Genomic DNA, 13,762 nt, shown 5'->3' with positions numbered 1-13,762 from the left:
AGTCTCATTTCTTTGATGTTGTCTCCAGAGGCTTGCACATGTTTTTTTCAGTAGTGCCAGTGGTGTATAATATACTGTTCTACTTGAGGGTGTGTGTTTGCCTCCTCTAAGGTGCTCTGGTGCCTTTGGCCTTGTGTTCACTCTGGATTTGATGTTCTGTTGTGGAGCTGAAGCATCTGCAGTCTCCTGCATCTTTTTCACTTCATTATCACTATGCTAGTACTACATGGAGTGTAGTTTGAATCACAACACAGCCAGAGGAATGACCCCACTTGTATGAAAATACCTTTTTTTTCCCCATATGCAACTACATTGGGAACCTATATCCAAAGCTACATCCTGAAATTATCTCCAGCCCTTAATTTTGCTGCCTTTTTGCTAAATCTTTTTCTCTAAAAGATTTAGATTCAGTATTTATTATTTGCTTCCAGCAACCACTTCACTGCCAGGTCCTCCAGGGGATGATCACTTCCTTTTGCACTTATTTTTCTAGCTGAATCATTTCACTTCAGTTACATGAAAGATCTTTGTCTGCTCTCTTATTTTAACTTAAGTAATCCACTGAAATTTGCAACATTTCCTTGTAGCCAACATACATCCTAAAATGTTAATGGCTGAGTCTTAATCTTGCAGCTTTCTGCTGCAGTTCTCAGGGGAAATTGTTGTCCTCATTCTGCTGAGAAGAAATCTGGACAGGTTTTTTTTCCATGTTTCCTCTTACACCCCCTCTCCTTCCCCAGCACTTGTTAGTTGGGAAATAAATCCCATAGTTCTGAATACTGCTAGGTTTCCACACTCACATCTAACTTGCAATTCAAACTGATTTCTCAGGGACATTCATTCCAGTCAGTGGACTAAGCTATGTCCAAGGATTAAACCAGAGTAGAGGGAAAGCTTCACTATACTTAAGACTGAAAAACCCCCTCTTTGTTAAAAACTGCACTCTTCTAATATCCCCAAATCCCCATGTTTTCTTGGATGTGTTGAAATGTATCATGCCATGAGGGATTAGTGTTCTGAGGTTGGGATCAGCTGCTAGGGCATTGTTGCAATACAAAAGAAATAATTGCTCATAAATAGAGTGATTTCTGCCATCTCTTTGTGAACTAAGTGGATGAGAAGCTTTCCAGTTCTTCTGCGTGCTGTCTTGTTTGGTTGGGTTTTCTGTTTGGTTGGTTTTGCTTTGTTTTTTAAGCATTCTGAGGTTTAAATTTCAGCCAAATCAGTTCCTTGGAGTGGTTTAGAACGTGGCCTCCAGCAGAGCACAGCTGGAGGGACACTGGGGCTGGTAAGGAATGGCACTGTCTGGAACCAGTGGTGCTCCAGACACAGCTGTGAGAGGGTGACTTCCCTCTCTGGGGGTGAGTTTGGGAAGAATCTGTGACCCTGTAAGGGGAGGGAGTATCTGAATTACCCTTCTCTGTGTTAGGGAAAGGGAAGATAGCTGTGATAGCCACTGAGGTGAAAAAGAGCACTACATTATCCAGTGCTGTATCCTCTCTTATCTTCTGGGTTTCTGCACTGGAATGATGGATTGCTGTACTCACCTTTCATTTCTAAAGCTGGGACTTGCTGAATTTCTGCAACACTTGCTGTATCTGAAGGGAGCTGAGTGTAGCATATGTGACCCACTTTTGATGTCTTGAAATGATCTCAACTGCTCCAGTTTCCTCCTTTAGCATTTTTTAAGTTTTGGTTGACAGCTTCTTCTGCATGTAGCCCAAATGAATGAAATAGTGTCTGTAAATAGATCTCAGGGGGCTGCTTGCTCAGCACTTATCCCATATAGAGAGCTTAAATCTCACTACAGTTTTGAAAAGCAGAATCCAATGCAATATTTGGGAGAGTAACTGAACTCTACAGGTAAAAATCAACCTAATATCAGAGATTTGGGGCACCTGTTTCTCAAACATCAAGGTCTAGTTCCCATGTTGCTTTGAGATCTGCAGGTACATCCCACAGATAATCCAAATAAAAGCAGGAGAATGCTAAGTTGTGGTGGTTAATGTTATCCTGTGGTGTATCTTTCACTTTTTATTCTGGTCAAGTAGAAGATCCCTTGGTTTGGGGTATGTGGAGGTTGATGCAGACAGGCAAGCTGCCCAGCTAGGTGTCATCCCAGGAGGCCACTGGGGAACAACTGGAATTGTCATCTGCTCCAGGGGACTCCCCTAGACATGGATCTCTGGATGTGCCACCTAACCTGGAGGTGCTGTAAGCTTTCTCACAGCTCGCAGTGGCCTTTTGTGTGACTGGAGAAATAGAGGGTGAAATTAATCCTGATTTCAGAGCCCTCCACAAGAGGGTGCACAGGTTCAACAAAATCCCCTGCAGCCGTCCCCACTGTGGGTTTCGAGCCTATCGTTTTATGTATTAACTCGTGTCTAAATCAGTTTCAGAACTGGGTGGATGTTTTAACCTGTTTAATGTTCCAGAGCATCCCTCCAGCCCAAACAGGTCCAGGAATGGATGGGGCAGCAGGTCAGGAAGGTTGGTTCTGAAGGGGAGGTTCTGTGTCCAGCAGTCGTGCTCACAGTGCTGGAAGCTGCCTTCAGGCTCCATCACAAAATGCTAGTTAGACATTTGGGGTTTTGTAGTGTACTGAGACATGTTACCTGTTCCTAATTTATGCCTGGTGCCCTGTGTGTATTTGAAGAATAAGGTTTTGGGGTAATATTAGTTCTGCTTTTGAAGCATCATTAGTTTTCCTCTCTGGGTATAAGACTGGATTGATTGCACAGCTGCAGAAGAATCTGTATCTAGAAAGGTGGCTTCTTGAGCAAGTGCTGGCTCCAATATGGCTTCTGCAGTTTTTATTTGTTTCCATTTTGTGGTAAAATTACTTCTTGTTTCCTGAGGTGGGTGGAAACTTTCAGCAATGCTTCAGCTCGAGTCATGTAGCATTACTGCACTGATACACTGAAAGCATTGAAGTGTTCTGCTGCCAAAGTTCCAGGTCCATTCCTCTGAGTCTGCAGTGCTAGGTTAGGAAGAGATCTCTGCAGAAATGATTAACAGGTTTTCCAGGAAAAAAGGCTTGCTTTTGAATCAAGCATTCCCTGTCCAAATACATGAACCATAAATCACTTACAGAGTTAACCTTATCTGATAATAAAGCAGCAGTGTGGTGATATTCATATGTGTAATACATGTTGGGTTTTATTTTTCTGAGAAATGCTGGTTTTGCTAATCTTTCAGGCTGTAAGAGGCAGGAGAAACAGAATGGTGTGCTTTCAGAACTTTTAATTGCTAATACAAGGTATTAAAAGAAGGTGAATTTAAGACTAAGGAAATGACTACTTTTTGTTTCTGATAGCTGCAAATGTAAAAGTTGCTTTGGATTCAGAAGGTTTCATTTAATAGGATTGATGAACTGGAACAACTTTAGTTTTGATACTTCTCTTTGAGCAGTGCAAAAGAGAGGGATATGAGGTTTTACTAAAAAAATCACCATATCATTTAACTAGCAAGAAGATTGTTATTCTAAGGGCTATAAGCTAGCCACCTTCTTCCATTCACACCAGTTCTAGGTTATCATGTGTAAGCAGATGAGGGTTTGGGTTTTTTTACTTGCTTGTGAATAATACCAGCAGAATAATCCATGTTTAAATTTTTCCTAAGAACACTGTGGGTTTGGGCTCATTGTTGTCCCCCCCAGAAAGCCTTACTTATATGTAACTGACCAAAGTTCAGTCAATATTGAAGGTTTCCAGTGGAGGGAGACTTTAATTGATAGAAAAATTCATCTCAGTGTGTTAGGAGAACATAAATCATCTTCAGGAGGGCCCGAAGTGGATGTAGCCCAGTAGGTGTCACTCCAGAAAAGGCCAAGAGAATATAGCTGTGGAATAAACCTCTGCTGCCCCCCTCCCCCTTTTCATTAGTGAGAACTGGCTTGCATTATTTCACCTTCTTATCAACACAGCAAGGACTTTTTTTCACTTCTTAAAAATCTGGATTTGAGTCACCATTCTTAGTGTTAAGAGGGAGGACAGAAAATAAACCTTATAATTATTTAGTTAGGCAACTGGTAAGGTAGAACAAGGAAATCTGTGTATAATAGGTAACTCACCATGTGGTGGGAAATGGACTATTTGCAAAAGTCTGGTAGCTATGGAAGAGTTCAAACATCTTGATTAAGAGGGTGAACTAATCAGAGATGCTCTAATGGTAACTTTTAAAAAATGTCCCTTGGTGCTTTCCTAACCTGATTTGATTTGTTTCTCCACTACTAAACCAAAGTTTAGTATTTTTACTAAAATAAAGGTGGTGTAACTTTATAGTCTGTTTTGTACTGCAAATAATAACTTTCATTCCTTGTTATTTTCAGCCTTTGTGTCTGCCTCTACACAGCAAAGAAAGAGTCATATACATTTGTTCTTTGAAGTATGAAATGGTTTTTCCAGTGTGTGGAGTCAGGAGACCTGTGTCCTTTTCCAGCTGGCACTGACTTAACCTTGGACATGTATAACTTTGTATTTTTGCTTAATTGTTATAGGAGACAATTAAGGTTAAGGAAATACTAATATAATTTTATTACATAATAATGGCAATATTAAGAATGAAAAAAAAAAGCCTGGAACTGTAGATTTCAATATTTTATGTCATAATGATATGTAACTATTTCACCTGCTCAGTAATTGAGAAAACAAAAGCATACTAGAGGTTCTGCACAACTGACTGAACTAGATAGTGCAGTTCAGAAAGATATCCTGAAGGCAGGCAAGTATTTTTAGCTCCATTAACTTCTTTGTCTGGTTATTAAGAATCAGGAGAAAAAGGGTTTGAAACACATTGGTCTATACACTGCTTCACTGCTTTGGTTTTGCTCCCCAAAATGCCAACACACAAACTGCCCAAAACTGCATCTGCAGAGATTCTGGATCCTTAATGGGAGAGCTTTTTCCCACCCCCACTGCTAGCCACTGCCAGCAGGTTTTCCCCTATAATTCAGGGGCAGAATTAAGCTATAGCTCAGGTTTACCTTTATGTGATGAGACCCAGGTTTTCTTTCTCCATGTGGAGAAAGCCCCACCCTGCCCCCCCCCCCCTTTTTCTTTTTCTTTTTTTTTTTTTAAGTTTCCTTCAGGAATTTTTAACTTTTCCTTGAAAAGTAACTTGACAGTAGTTTCTGATTTGTTTCTTTCACAATGTGTACCTTTCAGAGAGTGCTCCGTGAGCACAGCCTAGCAAAGGTTGGCAAGAGGGCAGGTTGGAAGGTGAAGGCATCCTGAGGAGGTGTGAAATGCAGCTGTGGAGAAGGTTACACTGACTTCTGGGTCCCTGTATCAGCTGTGTTGTACTGGAACCTTCCCACTGTTGCCTGGTTTTAAAATGGTGGCGTGTTGGGAGAGGAGAAGTTGTGGGAGACAGAGAATGTGGAGTCTGACAGGTTTCTGCTGGATTGTCTGGGAGAAGTACAGTGAGTTAAAACAAGAGGTCGTGGCAGTGACTGCTCCTCTCCCTTTTTCTTGCTGAAAATGCAGAGAGTGAGAGTGACTTGGGATGTTGTGGCTTCAGAGGGACTGGGAAGATGCAGCCCTTCTTTTCTGTCCCACCTTGCTTCCCAGCATCCTTCCAGCTCCTCCCAGGGTTTGACTTCATTTCATATAAAACATCAGGAGAGGACATTTAGCCTTCCTCAGTGGGGTGTGTTTTAGGAAGTGAAAAGGGTTCATTGTGCCAGTGTGGAGGTAGAACAGGAGGTCTTGTTTCTGCCACCAGAAAAAAAAACAAAACGTGTTGGAGCCTGAGAACTTTTTTTTTTAGCATGAACATTTAAGTCAGAGACGTTTCCCTTCTTTCATCAGCAAATAAGTGTGCATACTGATCACTCCATTATTTGCAAGTCAGAATAGTAAATTGCTGCATTCACTGATGCAGTTTACCCTCGGAAAGAAGTAATTAAAGCTTTCTTTCTCTTGCTTAAGATTTAAACGTGTACTTAAAAATGAGATCATACTCTCACGGTGGTCATGGTTTCTTTATATATTTGTGTGGGGTAGCCTCAGAAATGGGTGTATGATCTGCACACCCATGGGTATGTGATCTGTTTCCTTTAATTATACATTGGTTTGGAGTGAGATGGTTATTCCAGGCCTCTGCCTTCCCTCAGTTCCATCCTTGCAATCCCAGTGCCGTGGGAGTTTTGCCTACCTGAGTGTGTACATCAGCCATATGTTCTCCTTCTTCATATCTTGTGCATGAAATCAGCTCTTCCAAACAGATGACTTCTGTTCTGGTAACAGAAGATAAGTGCATGCAGAGCTCTTTCCTTCTCAGGGAGGATATGACACATTGCCAGTCACCCTACTTGGTAAAGCTCTTGTTCTGTTGAGTTCAGGCAGTGCAAGGCTGTGCCTGTCGGATGTTTCAGACACTCAAGAGTTCAATTAATTTACAGAGGCTAATTTGTTTTCAGCTCCTGTCGATACGGGTGTCTTCTTCACTCAGCCTCTGTTGTGTCATTCAGCCAGAAGTCAGCTCCAGCTGCAGGAAGCTCACTTTCTGTAATTTCTCTGTAGAAATGGCATTTCCTCCCCGTGCTATAAATTCACGAGGCACACATAAAATGTGCCATCTTCACATGGCAGCTTCTTTCCAGACAATGTGTTTCCTGGGGAGGTGATCTCCTAAAATCACCCAGCACAAGGAATCCACGACTTGCTTTATTGGGCGTCCCATCAAGATAAATTTTAGCTTCTCCAGGTTTTTACCTCTTTGTAAGCGAGGTGGCCAAGCTAGCCGTGCCGGCTGCCCTTCGTTCTGGTGGTGTGGGGTGCGTGTGAGCGACAGACACGTCCCGGGGACAGGTTCCTGCATCCCGGCAGGGTGTGAGTCAGCGGGGAGGCATCCCGGGCTGTCACCCCAGCAGCTGGCTGTCCCACCGTGCTCTCCCACACGCACGGCCAGGAGGTGACAGCATGACAATGGCTTTCGGAGAAAGAAAGTCAACCGTGCTCCTCACGAGTTCCGCCGGTAAAACGTGCCCCGTGTGTGAATAAATAGAAACTGCCTGGGGTTCGGTACATTCCCTCCGCTTCGTGCTTTGTTTCCCAGGCACGGGCAGCACCCAGCACAGAGCCCCGAGCGCTGTGCGAGCCCTGTAGGTGCGAGAGGAACGTGAGTCAGGGTGACAGCGTTCCAGGATGCGTTCTGCCTTGCTTCTTGGTCATTAATTCATTAATTACCCTTCTTCTCAGAGACTTCACTGAGCAAGCCGGGGGCCGTCTGGCAGCAGGGTGTGCTTTGCTATCTTCGGCTTTGCTGAGGGCTTGTTTATTGCCAGGGAGGGGCTGCGTGTGAGTGTGGGGCTGCGTGTGAGTGTGGGGCTGCGTGTGAGTGTGGGGCTGCGTGTGTCTGTGTGGGGCTGCGTGTGTCTGTGTGGGGCTGCGCGTGTCTGTGTGGGGCTGCGCGTGTCTGTGTGGGGCTGCGCGTGTCTGTGTGGGGCTGCGTGTGACTGACAGTGGGGCTGTGTGTGGCAGCGTGTCTGTGCGTGACGAGCTGTGTGTGACTGTGGGGCTGTGTGTGACTGGAGCTGTGTGTGGCAGTGGGGCTGTGCATGACTGTGTGTCTGTGTGTGACTGACAGTGGGGCTGTGTGTGACAGTGGGGCTGCATGTGGCTGCGTGTCTGTGCGTGACAAGCTGTGTGTGGCAGTGTAGCTGTGTCTGACTGTGGGGCTGTGCGTGGCTGTGTGTGTCTGTGTGTGACTGGAGCTGTGCGTGACTGTGGGGCTGTGCGTGACTGTGGGGCTGTGTGTGACAGTGGGGCTGCGTGTGGCTGCGTGTCTGTGCGTGACAAGCTGTGTGTGGCAGTGTAGCTGTGTGTGACTGACTGTCGGGCTGTGCGTGGCAGTGGTGCTGTGCGTGGCAGTGGTGCTGTGCGTGGCTTTGTGTGTCTGTGTGGGGCAGTGTGTCTGTGCGTGGCCGTGGGGCTGTGCGTGACTGTGGGGCGGGGTGTACGGAGGTGAAAACCGAAACGCCTGGTAAATCAAAAGTTAAAAAGAATTTCCTTATCCCTTCGCGCTGCCGGGAATGATCTCTCTGGTCAATGCGCTTTCGGTTTTCTCCGGTGTCCCTAAAAAAGGTGAGGATTGAGGACAAGGACTTCAAACGCGCACGGAAGGACACGAATCCTTGCTACGGCTGTGAGGGACGGGGCGTGATTCAGCACGGATCGGCTTTGTCTCTTCATCCACGGGACCCTTCGGTTATCGGGGCCGGGGCCGAGGTTACCGGGGCCCGGGGGGAGGCTGCCGGCGGTGCCAGGCGGGGCGGAGCGGAACGGAGCGGAGCGGAGGAGGTGTCCGCCTTCCCGTCAGGAGAGGCGGGAAACATCGGCTCCCACCGCCCGGGAGCTCCTCCCCGGGCCGGGCCGGGTCTCGCAGCTGCCTGCCGTGGTTTCTCTGAGGGAAACGATATTTAAAACAGCGAGGAGAAGATGTGAGGAGCAGAGGAGGGAGCTGTGGGGAGGGCTGGGCGGTGTGTCAGGCAGGGCAGGGCAGGGCAGGGCAGGGGCGGCCGTGAGCCCCGCCGGGCCGGGCTGGGCGGCCCCCGCTCCCTCCCGCCTCTGAAAGCAGCTGGAGGGAGGCACAGCCTCAGGTGGAGGTACTGCAGTGCCAGAGCCCCGCTGCGGAGCTCCGGAGGGTGCGTGTGTTGTTTATGGTTTGGTTTTGGGTTTTTTTATGACCTGGTGGAAAGGCTGATCTGGTTTTTAGAAGAGCCCTGAAGTCGGGTCGGAAGGCAGGAAGCTGATCGCAGGAGCCGGTAGGTTTCGGTGCGGGGAAACCTGCGGGAAGTTGTGAGGCTGCGTCGGTTGGTCAGGTTCTGCTCGCCTGTGTGGTGTTCGGGCTCTTTGGCTTTGATTTTTATTATTTTTATATTACTAATTTTGGGACCTTCGCTTTCTTCAGCAAAGGAGGGGGAGGTGTGTTTCAGGAGTACCCGGGAACTGAAACCTCCCAGCAAGAGACCTTCCCTCTGTTGAAACACACTGTGCAAATACAGCGTTGCTCGGGGTGATCCTTAGTGTTGTTTCTAAATAATAGCGACTGATTTAGGATGTTGAAATGCTGAAATAGAAACGCCAACAGATGCTGATACTCCTCATCCCCACTGCTTTCTATCTGCAGAGTTGTTGGGGGATTCAATGCCATACAGCGAGGCAGTTCTTTATAAAGAGCAGCAAAACTTAAATGGTAATCGTGTGAGGAATACCAGTATTGGAACAGCATTAAAGACAGGGCAGAAGAATGACCAGAGATCACTTATTGAGCTCCTTGGCACAGCAGGACTCCTTGAACCCTCTTGCATTTCAGAGGGGCTCTTAAACCCGGGCAGGGTGAAGTGAAGCATCCAATTCCTTTCTGGGTTGAGCATTCTTAAACCTCTGAAGTTACTTGGTTTAAAGTACCCTTGGTGGTTTAAAAAGAAAATTGCCTGCTGTGTCTGTGGAAGAATAAGAGAGAACAGTAATTTTGGAGTTTATCTGCTAAGCAAATATACCAACTGCTCCGAGTTCAGTCAAAAAAAGGGAAACTGGAGAGGTACAGCTTTTTTTCCTGGCGATCCGGACGTGCTGTTTCCCAGGATAACACAAAAGCCTTCTAAATGAATGTTCCACAGTAACTGAGACTCAGTGAGAAAAATCCCAGGCAATTGTCAGTAGTAAGGAATGATTGCCAAATTTTATCTGTTTTCCGGGATTTTGTTTTGTCATGAGAAGTTACTTTGCTCGGAATGTATTTATCCAGGAAGTAATCCTTAATGTGCCCCACTCTGAGCTTCCAGGCTACGTGTGAGGAGATTGAAGAGGGCTTAATTAAATGTAATCAAAAATTCCTGATTAAAAGGTACACAGCATGCTTTCTGGTGACGTGAGAGACATAGTATTTTTTTTTTTTATCTTGAGAGCCAATAAGTACTACCATCCTTCTTACAAATAAGCTGACTTTTTCTCATGTTCCTGGGTAACTAGAACCCATTTATGTTCTTTGCTGCCTGTTTTTTAATTCCTGTTGCTGGGGCTGGGGAGAGCAGGGGAGGTCTGTGTGTGACAGCGGGGTGAGGGAGTGCAGCCTGAGTCAGAGCAGGGGAGTGTGTGGGATGTGGGAGGGTCTGGACATGGACCAGACTGTCAGTGTCAGATGCTGGGCAGGAGGAACCAGGGTGTCAGCACTTGGATTCAGCCCCTGCAGCAGGCAGGATGGTGTTTGTTCTTTGTTTTAAGCGGGGCCAGCAGTTCTCTTCTTGAGATCGTGGGGGATTGTGTGAGGGAAGGTGGATGTGGAGGGGATGGGACTGTTCATCTGCCCCTTGATCTGCTGGGAGAGGAAGCAGTGCATGGATGTTTGAAGTGTGGTGGGAACACCAAGGGCTGTGCAGCTGCCAGTGCTTCTGTTCTCAGGTCTGCCTGTGAGGGAGGCACAGAAAGGAACAATGCAGTGCTAGCTTTGGGGGAATATAACGACCTAAAGTGCTGTTTATTATTAAACACCATCACAAGGAGCACGTCAGACCATCCCCCCTTTCCTGCCCCTCCTCTGGGGACAGTGTGTGCGTGCCTGAGCGTCTCTGTGATTTCATGTGTGAGGAGATGATGAGTGTGTTTGGGATTAATTAGCCTGAGTTTAGTTGGTTTCATGCTTTACGTGCCTAGGGGCAACCCACAGTCACAGAGAAGGGAGGAGTTTGCTGTTGCTGGCTCAAAATCCTCTCCAGGGGTGATCTTGTTCGTGTCAACCATGAGCAATTAGAGAGATTAACTGTCTTGTTTTCCTTTCTGCCCTAGATTGATTCTTGGGAGGCTCTGGGACATTTGAAAGTGATTTGGAGAGAGCAAAGTCTGTGTCTGATGGACACCGAACCAGAGCCAGCGTGTGTTGTGCAGCAGGCTCACTGCCCAGGAATGAAGTGCCCTCCTTCAGAGAACTTTCCTCCTCAGATAAGACTGTCTGAAAAGATACCACCAGTGAAGCCTTGCTTCAAGAAGAAGCAGCAAGTGCAGAAGAGGCTGAACACAGAAACTCTCCGGGCTTTGAGGCCAATCTTCACCAGTTTGCTGGGAGCTGGGACCTTGGATAGGGTCTTTGTGCCCCGGGGCCAAGGTGGCAGCCACAGTGATTTATGTGAACCTGCTGTGAAAAAGGCTCTGGACCTGGGTACGTCGTGCCCTCAGCCAGAAAGTAACGTGACTGTGCTGGTGCCAGCAGCTCCAGATGTGCAGAGTCAGCTGCAGGTAGCTTGTCCTTCTTCTGGGCACCCTGAGCAGGATGTGCAGGCAGGAGAACAAGGCTTCTCAGCAGAAACTACTCCTGGAACTGCTGCTGCTGATAATCGTAATGAATCATTCCAGGATCACCCCTTGCACGCAGCTTCCAGTGATGGTGCAGCTTCTCCTGTGTTCCCAGACAAGGTTCTGGAAAGCTACACAGCTGGCTTATTCCAGGAGAATAGCTGCCCAATGCAATACAGTTTGAACCCGAGCAATAAATTCAGTGCTGGGATATTCCAGGATAAAAGTGAAGAAGCTTCTCTTGATCTGGTGTTTGAGCTCTTGAACCAGTTGCAATATCACACCCATCAGGAAGATGGAATAGAAATCTGTGTGGATTTTCTCCAGGGCACTTGTGTTTATGGCAGTGATTGTCCCAAACATCACACAGTTTTGCCTTATCATTGGCAAGTGAGAAGGACAGCAACCCAGAGCTGGCAAAGTGTAACCAACGATTCCCAGGAGCATCTGGAAAGACTCTACTGCAACCCTGACAATGATAGGATCAAAGTGAAGTACCAGTAAGTAACACAATTTACTCCCTTACCAGCAAAGTCAAGGGTGCTTAACTGAGCAGTGGTGCAGAAATGTAACAGAATGTGTGTTCTTTTTCCGTGTTTGTAAGTGTTTTATGAACCCTGTGATGATATTACCTGAAGAACAAGTTTGGCACGACATGGATTAAAACTGCTGTTTTATCATCTGGAAAGTATTCCTGTAAGGGGAAGGATTTGAAGTGTGTGAAATAAGAAAACTTCAGTTTTGTAGAAATGGAGAGCTGAGAGAGACTGTTGTGTAACATTGTACTTGTTCTTGATGTTCCTAATTAGTCTCCCCTCTGGATTAGAAAACAGGGGCAGGACAAATGAGCCTTTGAAGTGTCTGAAACAGGCAGGATAGAGCAGTTGCTTTCTGTCACTGTAATCCAGGTAGACTGCCCTCCAAACCCAGTATTCATGACTGTATTCAAAGCAACCAAAATCAGATGGGTGCTCTGTGAGGTTGCTAATTTCTGGGGAAGGTTTGGCTAATTTCACTTTTGGAAATGCTGATCATCTGTTTCTGTTGTCACATAAAAATGTTAAAGAAGTTATTGTTTCCTCTTTACAATAAAGTAGTGTTAGAAAACAGCTTCTAAGTTTCCCTGGTTATCCTACCAGTTTAGGCTTGATCCTGCACCCTGAGATCTAGAACAAAACTTCTTCAACTTTTGTGATGCAGCTTCCATTTTGAATAGTAGTGGGGAGTGCTGATGTTTGCAAGTCCAACAGATCAATATCATCCTTGTGTTCTTGTCCATGCAGGGTGTAGCCTGCTCCCTCCTCCCCCCCCCTTTTTTTTTCTTTTTTTTTTTTTCTTTCTTTCTTAAGGGTGCAATGCAGGTTTCTCACATCTTATCTCTCCTGTCGTAACCTGTGAGCCTGGTGCAACATCACAGTTCAAAGCAGCACTGCCCTGGTGGTGTAGTGAAAACTTCAAATTGCCTCTGCCATCTGAGTCCTTCTGAATTCACTCCCACTGCTTCTTCTCCCTTCCTCTTCCTGCAGAAGTACAGCCCTTCTCCTTCAGTCTTTTAATTTTTATTTACTAAGCTGAGATTCCTCATCAGGTGCCAGAGACCCAATCTAGTGCTTCAGGTCAGTGTGAGTCTTCATTTTCACCTCACTGGGTGGTGGGTTGGGCACTGAAACTCAGGCTCTGTCAGCCCAGGGATTCATCCTTTTTGCAGAAGGCAATACCAGCAGAGTTACCCAACACTGCAAATGAAAGTGAAGTAGGAAATAAGAATTCTATGTAATAGGGAAAAATTGTATTTTATAGAACAGTCTGTTTCAAAAACAAAAAGCCCCTTCTAACTGCATGGCAGATAGAATTTGCTGTGTTTTACAACAGAGGAACTTCCATTTTCTCCAGTATTTGATCTCTGAAAAGAAAACAGCAGGTACAGAAATAAGAGAACAAGTAAGGAAGCAGTTTACATGAGAGCTCTGTGCAAATGAGCCCAGAGTTTTCTTCCTGAAGCCTGTGTCACCGACTCCCTCACTCCGCAGACGATCTCGGTGTTCTGGAGTTCAGAATGGTTAATTTTTGAAAGAAACAATGCTCTGTAATTGCTTAGTCATCTCCAGCCTGCAAATTGGCTGAGTGGCCTCGGCTGCCTTTACACTTAGTTTGCAGGTTTCCAGTCTGGTGAGTATTTTGGTCTCCTGGTACACAGAGTTTCTGTCTGTCTGAACCGGTCGGGAGGAAACTTCTGGGGTGCTTTGCCAGACACGTGGTGGTGTTCTGGTAGGGTGAAGGAGGGCAGCAGCAGTGTGAGCACAGGAAACCCAGGTGTGTGGGGCCAGAGCTCAGCCTGAGGCTGCTCTCCAAGGACAGGCATGCAAAATAGGCTTCCTCTCACCAAGTCCAGCTGCCTGCCCTGTGAGGGTAGCTGTTTTCTGTGGGTAAAACTAGTCCGCTGAGGCTAAAATTACTTAAAATTGCAG

The 13,762-nt window shown here is 46.3% G+C and overlaps 1 protein-coding gene across 10 annotated transcripts in view; it reads left to right on the top strand.

The window, feature by feature from the left end:
* The window catches only part of TIPARP (TCDD inducible poly(ADP-ribose) polymerase), a 31,627-nt gene that overhangs the window by 1,797 nt on the left and 16,068 nt on the right, over positions 1-13,762 (top strand). For 2 of the 10 annotated variants that reach the window (XM_030456475.1, XM_030456480.1), the window contains one exon: positions 10,791-11,794. In XM_030456475.1, coding sequence (XP_030312335.1) covers positions 10,791-11,794 — 1,004 coding nt within the window. Of the gene's footprint in view, positions 1-7,035; positions 7,171-7,965; positions 8,088-8,329; positions 8,444-8,491; positions 8,768-10,790; positions 11,795-13,762 lie in introns of those variants that run through there. The other 8 variants (XM_030456481.1, XM_030456483.1, XM_030456478.1 and 5 more) reach the window with 8 other exon arrangements.

This window comes from Calypte anna, chromosome 9 (genome assembly GCF_003957555.1).
Source record: "Calypte anna isolate BGI_N300 chromosome 9, bCalAnn1_v1.p, whole genome shotgun sequence".
Taxonomy (NCBI): domain Eukaryota; kingdom Metazoa; phylum Chordata; class Aves; order Apodiformes; family Trochilidae; genus Calypte; species Calypte anna.
This window is presented reverse-complemented; position numbering and strand designations above follow the sequence as displayed.